This window comes from Camellia sinensis, chromosome 5 (assembly GCF_055761805.1).
Source record: "Camellia sinensis isolate YWXY chromosome 5, ASM5576180v1, whole genome shotgun sequence".
Classification (NCBI taxonomy): Eukaryota; Viridiplantae; Streptophyta; class Magnoliopsida; order Ericales; family Theaceae; genus Camellia; species Camellia sinensis.
Genome location: NC_138965.1, coordinates 193,687,147 through 193,706,530, shown reverse-complemented (window position 1 = coordinate 193,706,530; position 19,384 = coordinate 193,687,147). Strand labels below are relative to the sequence as shown.

At 35.8% G+C, this 19,384-nt stretch overlaps 1 protein-coding gene across 1 annotated transcript; it reads right to left on the bottom strand.

The window, feature by feature from the left end:
• Positions 1–556: 556 nt before the first annotated feature.
• On the bottom strand, positions 557–18,685 carry LOC114302707 (phosphoenolpyruvate carboxylase 4). The gene is made up of 20 exons (XM_028247776.2): positions 18,401–18,685; positions 17,630–17,793; positions 17,188–17,302; positions 16,984–17,061; positions 16,803–16,871; positions 16,636–16,714; positions 16,480–16,556; positions 16,202–16,297; positions 12,398–12,539; positions 11,190–11,321; positions 8,741–8,835; positions 8,325–8,606; positions 7,317–7,442; positions 7,096–7,197; positions 6,872–7,018; positions 4,215–4,313; positions 3,967–4,055; positions 3,081–3,207; positions 2,792–2,998; positions 557–1,657 (listed from the first exon to the last, which is right to left on the bottom strand). Exons 1-20 carry the CDS (start codon positions 18,554–18,556, stop codon positions 833–835), a joined length of 3,207 nt encoding a protein of 1,068 aa, XP_028103577.2. The 5' UTR covers positions 18,557–18,685; the 3' UTR covers positions 557–832.
• Positions 18,686–19,384: the final 699 nt, after the last annotated feature.

The window sequence follows — 19,384 nt, the reverse complement described above, 5'->3', positions numbered from 1 at the left end:
AGCCTACGGCCACTGGGAGATGGTCTACGGGGCCTCTCCCTCCCTTCGGAAAGAGAAAACAGAGAAAACAGGACCTGATTCGCAAATCGAGACAAAGCACAAAAAAGCCCCGAAATCCGGAGGCAAGGCTCGCAGCCGAGACTCTGAAACCTCAGAACGAGCACAATATGCAATATCACCGAGTGCTCAACTGGTGACGTCTGAGTCTTAAGGTCGGTCACAAATGAAGTGTCTACATAAACATAAAGAAAAGAATGTTGAAGCAAATTTCACAACAAATACCAATTCCGTTATAATATATGTTAGCTAATTTTTCTCCCATATTTGTTTACTTGCTTCCAAAACTTTTTTGTGTGCATCGTTTTTGCTCAATTGTGAAAATTTGATCGTCAAATTTGAACCTACATAGTGAAAAATTTAGGTATAGACCTGGACAAATCATTAACCCAACAACAGAACTTGCCAGAGTTGCATGTATGACTGACATTTTTCGGACATTTCATAGATACTTCCAATTGTTTAGGCACTATAACAACAGTCATTTAGTAATCAAAGAATTAGCCAATCTTGCATTATATAGTTCAAATAATACTCTGTTCAGAAACAATAATTCAAATATAGACTTTGGACCAATTTGACTTAACACAACTACTGCAATTTCAGTGACCAAAATTTTTCGAGTTCGACTTGTCTTAAATGCTTTTAGTATAACCCTATAATGCAGAAATAAACTCAACAACCAAAGAATCCCAATTATATACTATTACTATTATATTCATTTAACTGTAACTTTCTGTCATATACTTATCCCTCAGGTAATTGCTTGCGATGTTCAGCCCGTGTTCCTCATCCCAGCAGCAATCCCATTAATAGTAATAAGCAATGCATCTCTAAGTTTATGATTATCATCGTCACGTCTTAATCTCCTCAATATCTCCACTTGCAACATATTGATGGGGTTGAGATAAGGAAGCCTGCTCTCAATCAATCTTTGCAAGCTCTTATTATTCTCTGATAGTTTCTCATGCCCTGAAACCACCAAAACATACTTCTCTGTCGTCAGAAGCTCTCTCCTCAGGTCAGCACCGAGCTCACGCCTACTCTGAGACACAAGAACTTCATCGTAATGCTTGGCTATGTTAATATCTGCTTTCCCCAAAACCATCTCTATAAGATCTATGGTACATTGGAAAAAGGGCCATTCTTTGTACATTGCTTTTATGTCTTCGGTATGTCCCTTTTCACACACACCTTTTAAGCCCGCTCCAACTCCAAGCCAAGCAGGAAGGACAAATCTTGTTTGGGTCCAAGCAAATACCCACGGGATTGCACGAAGATGTCCAATTCCTACAGAGCTCTTTCTTCTCGTGGGACGGCTTCCTATGTTGAGGAAACCAAGCTCAGCTTGTGGCGTGGCTTCATGAAAGTAAGCAAGGAATTCGGGGTTTTCGTAGACTGTGCTTCGATAACATTGGCAACTGATTTTGGAGATCTCTTCCATCAGATTACGCCATTTTTCCTCTCTAGGTGGGAGCGGAGGGCGTAGGGTGGCAAGAAGCACAGCTGTCGTGTAGATTTCTAGTTGTCGAACAGCAGTCTGTGGTAGCCCAAACTTGGCTTGCACCATTTCTCCTTGTTCAGTTGAGCGAAGCGTACCCTATAATTCAAACAAAAAACCAATGCCAATATTAAATCATAGGCCAAAGTTCATTGTGAATATAAATCTGGTACAAATGTCAATCACTTCATATCTTGGTTTTAAGTATTGGATGCAAAACAAAAAACAAAAAAAAACTCTAGTGTTAATCAAACCTGTGTTACTGTGGACTGGTACTTACCCCTGAAACCACATGGAAGTTTTAAGATAACTTCAGCACCAAAGAATCAATTCAAGTTGTATGGAACATTTTTACTTATTATTCATGTTAGAAGTCTGCAACTTTAAACTTAAAAAAAGATAGACAAAGTCTAAGAAACCCCGATACTTCTAGAGGAAGCAAGTATTGTCCAACACCTGTGTCCAACACCGACACTCTTCGGACGCTCCTAAAAACGTGTCTGATACTTTTTCAAAGTGTTATAATTAACAAATCAAATTCAAAATATCGGATACTTTGCCGACACTTCTTAATCCTCCGAGCACATCCTATGTGATGAATCCCTTCATAATAACATTGGTATGCATACTTCATAACACAATTTATGAATTCTAAATGTCTTCAAACATTTATAAGATTGATACATCATGTGTGTTATAATGTTCTATAATCGCTTTCCTTTCTTTAGAATGTAACTATAAAATGAATGATATCTTGATATTTAAGTTATGAAATATATAATTTTTTAATGTAATCAGTGTTCTGTGACATATTTTCATTAATTTGTATAAATTATTCATATATATGACATATAATTTTTTTTATTTTAAATATATACGTATCTGAGGTGTGTCGTGTCCCACATTTTTTTCAAAATCAATGTGTTGTGGTGTTCGTATAATGTCGAATGTCAAAATACTGAATATTTAAGCACAATAGGATATCCACATTTTCATTTGATGGAACATGAAAATGAACAACATCCAGGTGCAATAACAGCATGAATTGGACCAAATTTTTACTATAAGAAATACTTATTATCTGGGAATAAGTTCTTATCAATCAAAACTGATATTTTAGGACGGTTAAATAAAAACTAGAAAGATAGCAATTATTTTCTTATTTTTTTTAGTAAGTAAAAAGGATAAATAAGAACTAAGAGTCTCAATTGTGTAAATTAATTGATCATTTACCATAACAGAACCAGGCGGTTGCGATTGAATGGCAAGATATGTGGGGCCACCACCACGGCCAACACTCCCTCCACGACCATGGAAAAGTGTAACTTTGATACCGTACTCATTGCACGCTGCTACGACATCCTCTTGAGCTTTATAAAGCTCCCAAGCGGCAGTGAAGCGACCAGCATCTTTACCAGAATCAGAATATCCAACCATTACCTGTCAACAACTTGATAAGCTCAATATGTCTCATTTGGAAACTTTATTAAACTAATCTTGACGTGTTCGTCCGTGTAACTACCTCCTGATGACTGTTATGGTTCTTAATGACATGCTCTCGGTACCAATCAATTGACAATAATTTCCTGATCACTGAGCCAGCTCCTCTCAAGTCCTTCACTGTTTCAAACAGAGGAACCACCCGCAGCCTATTCCAAGGCATGAACATAATAATTTCATGAGAATCCCATTTTGCATATGCAAGCCAAAACATTTTTAAAAGAAAAATCTTAATTTTTTCCAATGTGTGTGTGTGGTTGCTACCTTAATTCATTGATTGGAAAAAACAAAATTTTCAGATCTAGTAGAAATGGAACACAGCATATTTATATTAGAATACCAACAACAATCCGGTAAACAATTCAAGATGCATGTTAAACCACTTTGTTTGATTTAGTTTTCAAAAACTGTTTTCTGACTTCTTGTTTTTCATTTTTTTTCTTTTTTTTAAGTAAATTTGTTTATGTTGTAGTAAAAAAAAATTTACTTTTAAATGCACCTACAAATTAAAGTATATGTAAATAAATCTGAAGGAAAAAAAAATACAAAAAAACAAAGAAATGTGCTGCTTTTTTTGTTTTTTTTAGTGAACTTTTAAAGATTTCTTCACATATATTCTATTTTTTAAATACATCTAGATTAGGTGCATCTATGAAATTTTTTAAAAAAAATTACTAAAATATGAAGAAGAAAAAAGTTTAGTAAATACAAAAAGACACAAAAAATAAGAAATCAGAAAATAATTTTTAAAAAACTATACCAAACAAGGTGAGATCCATTAAAATTCCTGTCCAAATGTCCCCCAAGTGTAGTAGAAGCCATTAAAATTATAGAAATACCGGTTGGAGTTCAATAAAATTGTTTTGTGGTTGGATATGACAACATAGAAAGAAGAGATAGAATCGTACGTTCCACCAGGGCATGGTCTGCCTCGCTCCCCAGAAACAGCAAGACGAGCATGTTTCTGCAAAAGCTCCACGGTAAGGACATCACTCGCCTGCCAGTTAGCAAGTAGACACCACCATTATTGTTGATTGCACATATGGAACAGGAGTTTGAGAGATCAACAATGTTTTTGAGAAAATGCACGAGCACAATATCTAATTGTGAAAGCTCTCGCATGGAAGCATAAGATTTTGTACTATTAGTGACATACAGCTGAAGCCATGGAAATCACATATGCTCCTAGTGAATCACTTCCCAACTCAGCAGCAACACAGAAGGTGTCTAAGACTTCTTTAACTTCAGGAGGAACCTAAAATGTCCAATTAAGAGAAGATTAGGAATAAATAATTATATAAATTAACATACAGTAGAAAGAGATTAAAAAACTATAGCAATCAACCATTGTGACACTGCTGTTCAAAAAAAAAAAAACCATTGTGACACTGATTACTACATCCAACTCAGAAAACTGAGAGAAATGTACACTTTACATAATAATGAGTGATCATCTATTCAATGTTCAACTCATTAATTATGGAGTCTTTGATACTGTAATCATACAATGAAACTTGGTCTATTTGTAAATAATTGGAGGAAACTGTTAGGATTTTTATCCTAAGAAATTAATGAGCTATGTTTTGGCAAGACCTCTTTTGACAAAACTTATTTTTGATTATTGATTCAAGTTGTTTTGATTTTATTATTTTATTTTGTCTTATCTTTTTCCTAATTTTCTAATCAATCTTTGTAGGAAATTTGTGTTTGATTTCATGCGAAACAGGTTGTTGTTCAAGACATAATATAAATGGAAAGAGGCTGAATTTATGGGCTTTGATTAAGAGCGTACCAAATGCACGAAACTCCCACTTAAGAGAGGTCTGGTGAAGAGTTGATATACGTAGCCTTACCCCCGCAAGCGGGGAGGCTATTTTCCCAACTCGAACCCATGACCCCCAGGTCACCAAGGGGTAACTTTACCACTACACCAGGTCCGCCCTTCAGTTTATGGGTTTTGATTGGCATACATTTATTGATAGCACGTGGCTATGAAAGAGAAATTTGGTGGCTGATCAAGTGTGTCTCATCATGGTTTACTAGTTATGATTAACTTTGATAATAGTGCCTCAAGGATGACATAATATGGGTTGAGAAAAATATGAAAGATTTTGTTTGATATTGGTGGCAAACAACAGATGAACAGGATGCAATGTTGATAGGAAAGGAAATCTGAAAAAAAGTATTCCAAGTTGTCTTGAAATGGCAGAACATGGGTTGAAATCGTGGAAGAGAACAGCAAAATAGTCTGCAACAACAGCAGCAAAAAAGTTTGCAAAACAAAAACAGCTGTGGAAGCATGCTTCATAGCGCCCACAAGAAAGATATTCGCAGCCGCGATTTGGAAAAAAACAAAAATCATACTCCCAGTATTTTTTTCTCTGTGCTGGCAAAGACAAGCTCGCTCCTGCAACATGGGTTGACCGCGCCCGCAAACAATTGGACTGCACCGGCGATGGAGAATTCTCTCAAGTCTATTTAAAGCAAGATCTGCTGAATTGTTTTGTAGCTCACATATCTTTTCTAAGTGTTCTCTCCTAAGCTTTTATGAATATTTCCAACCTTGAGAGGAATTATTTGTATGAGTGAGAATTATTTTTTATGGGACTTAAGGTTTGGTTTGGTTTGATTTAGTAAGAATTAATTTTGAGAGTGTTTTTTAGAGTGAAACTTTGCAGTGAGAATTATTTGTAATACTCTCATATTTGCTTGATGATTCATTAACATCTAGGAGCTTCAACTATAATCATCAAGTTGTAAAATGTTCTTCACATCTTTCGAAGGTGAACCTTTTTGGTGGATTCCAAGATTGTAGGCTTTGGTGAATTCTGAAGTCATTGGCGTCGTGACAATTAGACAACTGGTATTGTGGAAACAGATAATCAGTGGAGACGGAGATGGAGCTACTTGTAGATTGAACAAACTTGTAAGCTTGGATTGGCTTTTGTAAGATATCTCTTGTACTTCTCTTTCTTCATAGTGGATTATTCGTCTGGACGAGGGCCCGTGGTTTTTATCATAAGATTGTGGGATTCCAATTGTGATTTTTCCACATAAAAACTCTTTTGTGTCATGGTTATTGGTGTTTACTCTCTTTACTCTATATTAATCATGGTTGCATAATTTTTATTGGATTACCTAAATTAATAATCACTTTATCACAGGACATGTCTAGATTTTCCAAGGGAGTTTTTTTCAATAAATCTAGATTTTTCAGAAACATAGAACAGAGGTGAAACATGATGAACCCAAAGAACCTCACTTTTCAAAGGTAATGACTGCAGGAGGTTTTATAGTGGATTTTCTTAATTCTTTCAAAAGATAACTAATGTATAAGATAATGACCCTGTGATGATAAGCCAGTTGGTGCACCTAACAGCTCAACTTTATCATCCCTAGGGGCAATCTCAACTTCTCTAATGCCCATATTTGGTTATCTACAGGGTGAACTTCATACACATAAAGCAAACAACTAGGCACACATTAAACAAATATTTTATTACCTCACAAAGGGGTTAGTGGCATGTTTGATTGGAAAGATTAAAGCATGGGATTAGGATTATTAATCCGTGGACCCAATCATCCTATGTTTGTTTTGACATTTTGGTTTAGGACTATTAATCCAATGGATAATTAATCCAACAAATTTGTAGGATTATTAGTAATGGGGTAGGGGTGGAATAGTTAATACCACACTAATTTGATAGGATTATTAATACCTCACTATTAGTATTGTGAATCAAACATGGCCTAGAAGTATAACATGTCAGAGTTAGTGATCTTTTATATGAAAATATCAAATGATGACCTTACCTCTATAGTTGGAGGAATTAAAGGCCGCTTCCCTTTTAGCTCTCTCGTTAGGAATTCCAGTCTTTTTTCTTCATCCCACTCACTATATGTACCCATATCCAAGTATCTGGTAATTGCATCGAGCGTATCAGAGTGTCTACCAGATTCCTGGTACATTAGAAAAGTTCAAGTTAAAACAAATCAACCAAATGTGCTGCAGCCTAGAATCCAAAGCCAAAACACACCTGACGCAAGTCAAGCTTCATTAAATTCATCCCAAAGGTAGCCACTCGTCGAATTAAGTCAGCAAGCCGACCATCAGCTAGCACCCCCGCTCCACATGATTGCTACAAACATCGATAGTTCTAAGTAAGTGTACATTAAATCACAAAGAAATTATGTTACGTTCTTCTCTTTTTGTGTGTCAGTGTGTGTGGGTTTGGTGATTAGACAGTCAATTTCATACCAGAGATTCGTGGCACAGAAGTAGCGGTTCCATAAGTTGATCTGGTGTTTCATAGTAATCCCAAGGATCATATTCACAAGGAAGGTCCTCAAGAAGAAGCTCTAGCCGCTTCCTCGTCTTTTCAAGCTGAACTAACAAGGAAATTACACATTTTCACTTCTTGCCATAACAGAAAGAAATTTTTTTGGGTGGGTAACAGAAAAAAATTAATCAAACAAATAACAACATACAGAAGTTCAAAGGTGTTGTATCCCAATTATTTTAGGTGTCAGTACAAAGATAATAATAAAATAAATAAAACATATTCCATTCAACTTAAGCTCTGCCTTCAAAGAAATGTACTCTATTTCTATTTCTTTAGGAGACCACCTCCATCTCTCACTTCTCATCAGCACCAGCATCATTCATTTGCAAAACCAGTAAATTTTGATAGGTATCTTCTAGTTTTAGCTTTCCTAGTCTTTCCACTCAACTATCTCAAAATCCACAAGCAAGTAAAAAATTTAGGTTGTGATTGGATTGCTGATTTGGGTAGGGGTTTAAAAAGGGAAAGGACAAGGCGAGGGAAATGGAGAAAAATTTTAGCCTATATTTCATTAACATTTCCCTCACGTTTTCGTTTCCCTCTTCAAATTCCTATCAAAATCCATGATCCAAATACAGCCTTAAAGCTTGAACCTTGAGGATATATTTTTCTTTGTTGCCTAATATTATGCTCCAGGAATAATATTGCTCAACTTTTCAACTCTTTCAGGTAAATGGAATATACCATTCACATAACACCATAATTTCCAAATAGCAATCAAGTTGTTCTGCATAAACCACATGAAAATTTCAGGTACAGACCAACACATGTGACGGCAGTTTTCTCAAAAAATAAGGTGTTTCCATAATGCTAGGCAATGGAGCATACTAGCCTCAAACAGCAAAAGATGTAATGTACTAATAGAAGATTCACCATTGCAAATCTATTAAGTATTGTCACCACTCAAGTAGAGAAATGAATACCGTGTCTTTTATGTGCCCAAGAACAATTCTATATGGAGCAATTGTAGGTCGTTGAGCCAGGCTAGGCTCTAGAAGCTTCTGGAAGCTGGTCCTTCCTATTTGAGATTCGGCAAATAGTTTCCTCTGAGCAAGGAGTTGATTAGAGCTGAAAGAAGAAGAGCGGGGGATCGCAGCTGATGGAGGACTACTAGAATTGGCCATGTTCCCGTCTGCAAACTTTTTGCGCAAACTTTGATTTGAATCCTGGAATGAAGATTCGCGTTTTGGACAACCCCTAACATCCTACAAAAAAAATTTTAAAAATAGTAAGAAGAAGAAAACAAAACCATTAAAACTATCAAGGAAAATAATTGGTGCAATAAGAATATTAAAAAAATATCAAGTTGGTGAAACCAATTGCTCCACACAAATGTTACCTGTCCTGGAACTTGCTTCACCTGACGATTCAATGGCGAGTGATTTCTCCCTGGAAGTTCTACTCTAGGGTACTGAGATTCCCCATCCTGGCACGCTACATGAACACATAAATTTACAAATGGATCATACATAATGTTCATATCAGTAAGGCATTTTCATAACATGCTAGCTCATATAAACATTAACTGAAACATGAAAAGTAAAGGGCACATGACCAACATGGATGGAAAATGTTAGAAACGAGAACGTTGAGCCACTAGCAATTCATTTGAAACCCTAAGCCTACTTATCACTCAAACCATTGTAAACAAAGTCCATTTGGGGATTAATTTTAGTCATTAACTTAATTGAAAGAAGTTTAATATATATATATTGGAACACATTAAGATTTCAAAAAGGGAAATGTGAAATTCTGAATATCAAGTGTTTTGAGAAGCGATTGAAATAATGTAGTCACAAATTTCAAGATCTTTGTCAGACATTGGTCAAAAGTAATTCTGAGAATTAAATTCCCCTATGGTTTTCAACCGCATTACAAATTTTTTTTATTTGAAATACCAATTTTAACCCTAAATCTTCTCTCTCCATCTCTTACCCTCTACTAACAAAATGACTTAAACAAGTGGTATAATCGACAACATCCAAAGTTTTAATTCATAGTTCTAAATTTTAGAATTTAAAAAAAGTAATAAAAACTTGTCAGATTTATTTAATTTTCTCCTCGTGAAATATTATTTTCACAACATTTATGCAAGATATTATTTTTGATTAGTCATATACCAAAACTAACTCAATTCAATTTTTATGCACGCACCTTCCCTCTATACATAATTTCTGGTTCAGCCCCTAATCACCCACCCCCAACCCCAGCAGCCGCAGACAGCTTCCCACCTCCCACCCCCAATGGCACCTTCCCACTCCCAACAACCACCATCACCCATTCCCCCATGTAACTACAGCTGTGATGGTGGCACTACAGTGTATTCTTTGGAAAAGAAAGAAAAAAGACAATCAGTGATGGAAGATCATTCCCTACTAAGATCTACCAGTGTTTTGCATTACCCACCATCATCAACCACCGCCAGTCCCCTTCATCAACATGGTCACCTCCTTCTCCAAGCCCACCCCTTCTGTTTCCCTCTCTCCTTTTTACCTTATCTCTCTCCTCTCCTCTTCCCCCTCTCTTCCCTCATTAGCCCCTCCACTACAATGGCCATTGTGCTTGCAAATCTTTTAACTGGTGAAGGGTATGAACAAATTGTTTGATGAAACTCCCAACTGAGTTTTAGGATTTATTCCGTGGTTGGGAGCTACAGGGGTTGGTGATAGTGGTGGTGATTGAGGTTTGGTCTTCCCTTCTCTATTTATCTAATCTTCCCCCTCTTTCTCAGTGCACAGATTTTGCATTTGGTAGTGTTTGTGGTGAAGTGGTGATTGAATTTGAGAGTTCATATACCAAAATGGGTTTGGTTGGTGGTGATTGTGGCGAGCATTGTTCTTGGGGTGATAGTTTGGTTGGAAGGGAGGACAAGGATGTGGGTGATGATGGGGAGGGAGGGTGTCAGTAATAGGTGGTTTTTGGTGGTGGTGGTGATGGTAGGAGGTGGAAGGTGACGATGGTCGAAGGTGGCTATAGGTGATGGTCAAAGGTGGTTATGGTGGCGGCTTCTTGTTCTAGTACATGCCAACGAAACTGATAAGAGAGACAAGGAGGATGGCGATGTTGATGGCAACCAAAGCCAGTGGATGCACTCATTGCTAGTTTTGGTTGGGAAGGAGGATGGTGGTGATTGGTGGTTTTTGGTGAGGTGTGCTGAGAGGGGGAAGAGGAAGAAGAGGGAGATACGGTAAATTTATAACTCTCAGTTAAGGGTATCAAGCCCATTACACATTTTTCACTGTCTCTGTAAACAGAAACACTAACGAGGAGGTGAGTGTAATTTATGAAACATTAGGGGAATCTATATTAAAGGCATACTTCATGGGGTTTCAATGTGATTTATCATTTTAAAAATACAGCATTCAACAAGACACTTATTTCTTGCATATGTCTCAGATATAGATTATCCTCTTTAATGATAGATTATCAATTCCAATGCTAAATGAAAAAGGAACCAATGAAACACATTAGCATTAATGTCATACATACTTTATCGGTCAAGTTTTCAAATACTGTCATTTTCAATGTAAAATTATAAATTCCAATGCTAGAGGAAAAAGGAGCGTGCATTTCAGAAGCAACATAGCAATAACTATTATATAGTCAATGTGGAATGGGCATGTATTCAAGGCATACTACGGCGATGCAGCATAAAATCAACCTGGGGTTCCCTAGATGATATACAAACAAAAAGAAAGAAAATACAATCTTACATTGCAAGTATAAGAAATCTGTGAAAAAGTAGACTACCCACGGATGGAGAGCAGATGCCAAAATATATGTTTCACCTGTGCAAGAGGGTAGTCCAGCACCAGCTGGAAGCTGTGTAGGAAGGGCAGGCATTTGTTGGCTGGGAGGCTTCAATTGACTCCAGTTTTGTGGTTGGTTCCAATTCTCATGACGATCCTCAGCTGAAGTTTCTGGAGAGAAATTTGAAACATGGTCAAATCAAAGTATCAGCAAATTAAAATGGTACTTAGAACTTCATGAAATGTGAGAGAAGTCAATACACACTACAGATGAAGAGCTTACCATAATGATGTATCAATTTGAACCTAATAGCTGTTAAGAATACATGTTCTAAAACAGAGAGTTTAACCTAAGCAACACAGAATATAAATGGACTTCACCATTTGGTGAAATTTACTAAATGTGAAGTTGGTGTAGACCAATTTTATCATACATCGATACTTTTTTCAAGGGCATATTCAATCAACAAAATTTCAAATTTAGAGAACTAGATGCCAAGGCTACCAAGCAAGGCAAACCTGTTTTCCTGAGAGACCATAAGAGCATACAAACAGGTAAACAAGGTCCTCAATCAAATTTAACAAGGTATCAAAACTTATGCACCAAGAAAGGTCAAATGAGTAATTTTTTTATTTTTGATGTTGCAAAATATTTCTTTCAAATGGCTCAAGACAAACATTAAAATTCTCAATAGGTTGTTCAAATATAAAATTCATCCAAAAACTATGCAACATATTGACCATTTTTCAAAGTCAAATTTCCAAGCATAACTGCACAAATTTGTAAGTTTATTGCCCATAATCTAAATGAAGAGAAAATATTAGCCTCACAAAGTGTAGATGCTATAAATTCTGAATTGTAAAATCAATTTGCATGTCCAAGCACATGATTCTCACTGTCACATGAAAAAATCAATGTTCTTGCCAAAAACATCATAGAATTGTTTGATTTATTACATTATTTTATGGCATGGTTGTCGAATTAATATGTAATGTTTGAATTCATATATTCACAATTTATCAACTATTTCACCATTCAGCCAGCTGGATTGTGACTCGTTAGTTCCTCATTTTCTCGTGCACCAAATAAATAAATAATATTCTACCATCAAGAGCTCAAAAATAGAAAGCATAAGCTGGTTAGAAGTGATCAGTTAACATAAAACAAAGACACAAGGAAGTAAGAGCAAGTGAGATCCATGAGCAGTCCAAGAGGGGAGCATGAAAGGAACTTGGACATGACCAACCTCTTTCTAAGATTTCGGTTGCTAGTCTTAACAATCTATCATTGCAGCAGTTCATGGAAAGTTCAAATCTGAGGTTATCAATCTCCCGGATGTAGAGATCAATAGCCATCCACCTAGATAAAAGAGAAACATCTTTTGTGACCTGAGACAATAGAATCCAAACATTCAATGAGATTACGTACTTGATTGGATATTACATTGCATGAAAATAAAACTAAATTCAAAATAGTGTTATCAAAAGGTATGGACATACTATTATACTATATGTCAACCATAGGAATACAGTATAGTCAGTATTGACAACAATTAAATTGGCTAATTACATCAAGAAAATTAAAATCTCTTTCCACATGATCAGACAAATGATAACAAGACACACATGTTTGGTACCCTAAAAAGGTGAAGCAATGAAAAAAAAATTGGTGCCATATAGCTTTGAAAAATGCCATGTAATCAGAATGTTGTCTATTGAATGTCTTATTTGGGGTGATGTCGCTCATTTGGCTCCTATCACTATAACAACAACAAAAAAACAAAAACAAAACAAAAAAAATCTATCATTGTGCATTTTAATCATTTTTATTTTTATTTTTATTTTTTCTTAGGGCTAAGTTTGTTTAGGATGAAAGTGGTGGAATGGAAAGTGAGTGAAATGGGAGGAGAAAAAACCAAGTCTAGAGTTTGTTTAGCATGAAAATGGTGGAAGTTACAAGAAATTTAATTTTCTCGTACAACCCACGATAGCATGATAACTAAACGTTTAGTTTAAAAAAAAAATACAGGAAAATACAAGAAAATTTAAATTTGTTTATAAAAGTAGATACTTATAATTAGAATTCCTAATTTGTTTCTTTTTCCTTGCAAAATTTTCATCCTAATTAAATTCATATAAGAATATATATTTTCTTTTCTTTTTCCTTGCTTTGACTTCACTTCTACCATTTTCAGTTTCCACCATTTATTTCTTTCTAACCAAACGCAGCGTGGGGGTTGTGTCAAGGTATGTGAGCAGTATTATAAAGAATCCATTCATCTTGAGTCACATCACTATTTTTTACCCTCATTATTACATTAAGTAAAACATTAGAAAATTCTACTGGATCCTTAACAACTGATCCTCTCCGATCAACTTCTTCTTTTCTAACACCAATCTCCGAAATCGACAGACTAGGATCAACATCACTACTTCCATCACCACCTATGCGTACATCAATCTCAGACAAACTCAGACGACCTCTACGTTCATGAATAACTAAACCACTTTTCCCAAAAACTCCTAACAACAAATCTCTTCATCTCTCTGGTAAACCCACAAACATAGTCCGTGTCAGAATCGGAATGGCCTTGGTTGGAGCACAGTGCCAAACATCAACATTATCATTAGTATATTTTTTAGATAACACAATAATAGATGGGACCCTCATCTGCGAATCTTCTAGCATGTCACTCGTAGAATACTTCAAATACCCCTTCATTTTACAATACGTAATCCCCCTTTTAATATTAGAATTTTCAAGTCGATACTTCGCCATCCATATTTGTCGTTAATTGAACAATAACCATTCCCATAATACACTAATTCGCACTGGCAATCCACGGGGAAAATAAAGTACGCCTGCAAACTATCATTACCATCTAACCTCCTGTTATACACAATTACTCTGACCAACCCATTGGCATTGGGTGCGCAAAAGGGAGAATATTTTATCAATATTTTATCAACCTTAATACTATTTTGTTTGTATCTCAACCTCAACTGAGAAAATAAATTAGGCAAAACAAGTTCAATACAACTAAAATCACTTGCTAAAACACCTTCAACAACACCAGTTTTTATATCGTCCACCTCCATTCACCTGAACATTGCAAATAAAAATACATAAAATTAAAATTCTAAACAGTTTTAAAGTACATTTGACTCCTTAAGGTAATTTTATATTCCTTTCCACTAACAGTAGCAGCCACTAAATATATGGCACCCTTCTGAATACCTCCAACATTTCCCAACAACGTATCTTTGTAGTCCGTCCAAACATCATCTGGGAAGAACCGGTCCACAACTTCTATCCCATGACGAACGTACTCTTTGTCCTGCCACCAACGAGCTTGAATCTCATTTTCTTTAGCATTCGAAACCTATCAGACTGGTCAGGTCAACAATCCAGGTCTTAGGATTACCCTCACCAACTCCAATAAATATCTTGTCAGGTGTGAGGACGGAATCTGACGGATTATCATCATTTATGATAAAAAAACAATACGTGATAGACCACAGCTTCGTTTTTAGCATCTTGTCCCAATTGAACATTCTCAATTAATTTTATACCCTTAACCACGATATTGTCTGATTGACGGTCACATCTTTTATTACCCAACTCAATACCATTTAGCAATCTTGTCATACCTTTATTATCAAATTTAACATCCCTTAATTGTTCATCATACAGTTACAACTTTCTTACTCCTCTCTTAGTCTTCTTAATATATCGGGAAATATTCTGAACGTACCGTCTGCAAACATATGCTGCCTTAAAAGATGCACGACCATGGTAACTAGCTTATATCCACTCGTCGCCGGTGCCCTTGACCTCCAGTACGCAATTCGATACTGACTGCTTACTACTCCTTCCATTTTTTATAAAACACTTCAAATCTTTTATCCTACAAATTTTACAGATTCTCTTACCTCTGCTAACCCTTCTATTAAAACACCTTAACTTTGATATTTTTTCCCTCTACTCCTCGTACACCAGAACAAACTTCACCGAAACTGACCGTCGGCTCTCTTCCCAAAGTCCTATTTGCCACGTCAAAAAAAGATCTACACACATTTGAGTGAACTGTCCGTAATTCTCGAGATACTCTTCTAAGAAGTACAACATTGTCTACCAATACAATCAACAAAAAAGAAAGACAAAAAATGAGGGACGAAACAATGTACCAGAAAACAACATCACCACAATAGCTATCCTACTGCAAAAGCATATTCCTCTCTCATCAAATGTTTTCTGGTACCAAATAAATAGCAAAACTGGCCCGCGTGTAAGGACAAAGATTCCTCATTCAAAATTCAAAAGCATAATTATTTTCCTGTCTTTGCTTTATGTCTATCATTCTGAAAATATCTTTACTTTACAACACGCAAACCACCACAAACGCGACACGTGTATCACACTATCCGGCAAAGGAATCAAAAGTACTCACACCACTCACACCTGGGTCCGGGCGTGACTTCCTTTTAACCCCATCTATTCATGTGTCCATAAGTACAACAATGAACGGCCCAGATCAGCGTGCGCGCCGGGGGGGGAGGGCGTTGGTAATATCAATGCAGCACCTCCCTAGTCACACCACTCACACTATTCACACCGGGTTTTTTAACTAATAGGGAGGCTTTATACGACTGGTGTGAGTTCACTGTTTACCACTACAAATTGCCTCACCAAGCCTCATTCCGTTTCTATGCCAAGAATGTTTTCCTCAACTACTGTTTCTTTTTTTTTCTTTTTCTTCTCGTGTTCAACATACACCAACTACACCAAATGATAAAAGAGTGCATTTTCTATAAAATTGTTTGCCTCGTCCACAAATTGCATGCGTCATATTGACATTTATGCTTAAACTACTCTTCATAAGCATACAATAATATTATTGAATGGACATGCTACTCAACAAACCTAAAAAGTATTGGATTTACAAAATGTTTACTCCAGCAAATTATTTTCTCCCAAAATCCTGGAGAAATTTCATTCCATACAAGTTGGAATAATCAATTTATAAATAAACCCATGCTAGAAGTCTCACCTTTGATGTGACATTTGGATTTCCATCCCTGTCACCTCCCATCCAAGCTCCAAATTTAATTGGTGTGCATGTCAGCGGAAGTGGCCTCCCAGTATGCTGGTAGAAAGAAATGCAGAAATAAAATCATAGATGAAGAAGAAGAAGAAAGGTCATGGAAAAAATGCCTTCATTAAGGTTGTGTTTGGATCATGGATTTGGATAGGGATTTGGAAAAGAAATCCAAATCAATGATCCAAGCACAGCCTCAAGGGTCTGGTAACTACAGATTGAAGACAAACCTTCTTAAGAGCATTACTGACACGACGTAAATAGTGAGGTACAGCTTTCCAAAGGGACTGCTCCACAATGTGTAAGCCTGAGAGAATAATATACAGGGTTTTTTCGAAGAACAAATTCATGAAAGCTTTAGTATATCCAAATTTCAAGTAGTTTACCAGCCTTAGCTTCATCTACAGGTGTAGGTTTGTGGCGTCTTAGTTCATCTGTTTGCCATATAGAAGTTATCTCTCTCACCTACAAAATCAAATGAAATACAGGTCATTTAAATCATTCAATACCATAATATCAACATTTTTAAACATCATTATTAAGAAACAAGGACCAGGTCTTCTATCAGCATTTCACGATCTTCATGGCCAAGATCAGGTCGGTCATTAAACTCCAAAAGATGCTGCAATGAACGGGCAGGTTCATAATCAAAATCAAAGCACTGACATGATAATTAAAGTTTCGAATTCTATATGTTAACAAAAAAAACATTTTAAGAACAATCAACAACTTACTGCAACTCTAATGTGTTTGTATTGTAAAGTACGTCGATTGATCTGTGTAGGATGTGCTGTCAAAACAATCTCAACCTCCTGAAGCAACAACAAACCAACATTATAAACACAATAGGCCAAATCAAGTAACTTATTAAGCTATTTCACTGAAAATGTGAAATAATAAATAAAAAAAAATTAACAAAAGAAATAACAACAAGAGACCTGTTTGCAGACATTGTTGTAGAGCTCATCCGGGGAAACTCCACCATGGATCAGCTGATTGAAAATGTCATCACAAGATTTTGATAGATGTGCCACACTCCGTAACTTTCGTACTCTGCATGAAGGAATAGAAAACCAAATAAAATTTTCAACCAAGGAATGCAATATATATGTCAATCATGACTGCCAAAAAAAATTTATTATTATAAGTTATTCAGGATAAATTTGATTACAAAATATTTAATTATGACACAAGAATTATTAAAAGATATACGAAGAACAAAGTTATCTTTGACACAAGTTATAATGCTAATGTAAGGTAGATTAAATGCTGCATAAAAATGCATTCCAATTGCTCTAAAATGGAAACCAATTGAAATAAGAAATATAATGATTAATAGGGCTGGCGACATTCCAAACAAGGTAAGTGAATTGAAGTTACCTATGATGGGTCTCAGCAATACCCATCAAGGTGAGATAATGACTGAATGCTCGAACAATCGTCAAGGCCTCCTCCAATGTCATTTTAGACATTTCCGATGCGAGTTGCTTCTCAAGCAGCTCAGCCGTGTCCTCTATCCCCGCCAGCCTCATGTTACAAGCACTCTGAAAAACCATTAAGCCCATCAAAATGTGGTCTCAGCATGAGTCAATAACCATATTAAAATTCCTAAACCTCATGAATTGAAATCAGAAAAACCAAATTGACATATGAAGAAACACTTCGTAGAAGAATCCAAAATCAGGAAATCAAAAATGCTTAACCAAAATATATCAATAAACTACATGTAAAATCAAAAATGGGGAAAATCTACTAATCTGGAGAAGTGAAAGAGTGAGTATATACTTGGAGACGATCCCATTACAAGCACTCTGAACCCGTAAAACCCCTAATCAAAATGTTCTATCAACCACTTCAAAATACATATATACAAACAGGTATATCCAAATGTATCTAAATGCAAGTATACAAAACCCAAATTAAAAAATAAATAAAATAAAATAAAAAACGCAACATCTCACAAACAATCATCAAGAAAACCAAAATGACATAAGCAAGGAATCATAATAAAAATCAAAAATTTATATATTGACAAAAATCTACATAATGAAACAGGCTATTTAAATAATTATTTTTATTTTCTATGAAAAGATATGTAAAAAGACTTGTCAAACGTTTGGCTGAAGAAAACAGAGGAAGTGAGAAACAGACCTGAGCGAGTACACGATTTCTTTCGAGTTTCTCCATGAATTTACACCCAGCTTCTCTCTGAATAACGTCTTTGAGAAGACTACCCAGAAGCCTACAGTCATCTTCAAAGCTCTGAAACGATATTTCCCCTACTATATCGTCCGTTATGTCCGTCATTTTCACCCAAACAGAGCACTAACGAACTATATCTATATGGGTTTGTCACTCTATATATGCATTGAAAGAGAGAGAGAAAGAGAGTGAGAGAGAGAGAGAGGGACTGTGTTTTCTGTTGGAGTGTGGGGTGGTAAGGTGTGGTGGGGTGTACGGTGGGAAAATGTGGGAGTGCATAAGTGTAGGAGTGACCAAGAATAGAGTGACACGTGTCAGTTACAGCGAAAACATGGGGCGTTTTACTGGAGGGGGGAGAAGAGAAGAAAAAGTTAATCGCGGGAATCACTAGTCAGTCGATGCACAAAATAGGTTAGAATATTTTATTTTTTATTTTATTTTATTTTTTTACTATTTTCAGATCTTCCATCAAAATAGAGTGAAATGCACCCCTGTTCCCCTCTCTAAAAAAGTTTTAATTTTTATTTTTATTTTCACATCTTGAACAAAATAATTTTTTTTCTTTCAAAGGGTTGTTTTAGTTTTTTTTCACACTTTCGTGGATGGATTACAGGGCACCAACCATTTAAGAGTATTTTTTATGAAATTAGATAAGATATAATTATTGATAAGATTTTGAGGAGATAAAATTATATTATGAAATTCCATGAAATGAAGGATATGATAGGATTAGTAAATAATTGGATAAATTAAGTGAAATATTATATTTGATTATAATGAAATAAAAATATATAATTATTTTTAATCGTCGGATGGTGGAAAAAAAAATTCGGACGGGCCTAATCCTTCTAATACTACACTATCTATGATCACACTGAATTGAATTGTTGGGTAGAACTCACATGTTCCCCATCTTTAATCTGTTTTTTTATC

What these genes read in the sequence shown, in the direction of transcription:
- LOC114302707 (XM_028247776.2), bottom strand. Translation starts at nt 18,556, where the DNA reads ATGACGGACATAACGGACGATATAGTAGGGGAAATATCGTTTCAGAGC. An exon ending in TGAAGCTTGACTTGCGTCAG is followed by an intron (nt 7,019 to 7,095) that starts GTGTGTTTTGGC and finishes CTAATGTACCAG; the next exon opens with GAATCTGGTAGACACTCTGA. An exon ending in ACCATAACAGTCATCAGGAG is followed by an intron (nt 2,999 to 3,080) that starts GTAGTTACACGG and finishes AGTTGTTGACAG; the next exon opens with GTAATGGTTGGATATTCTGA.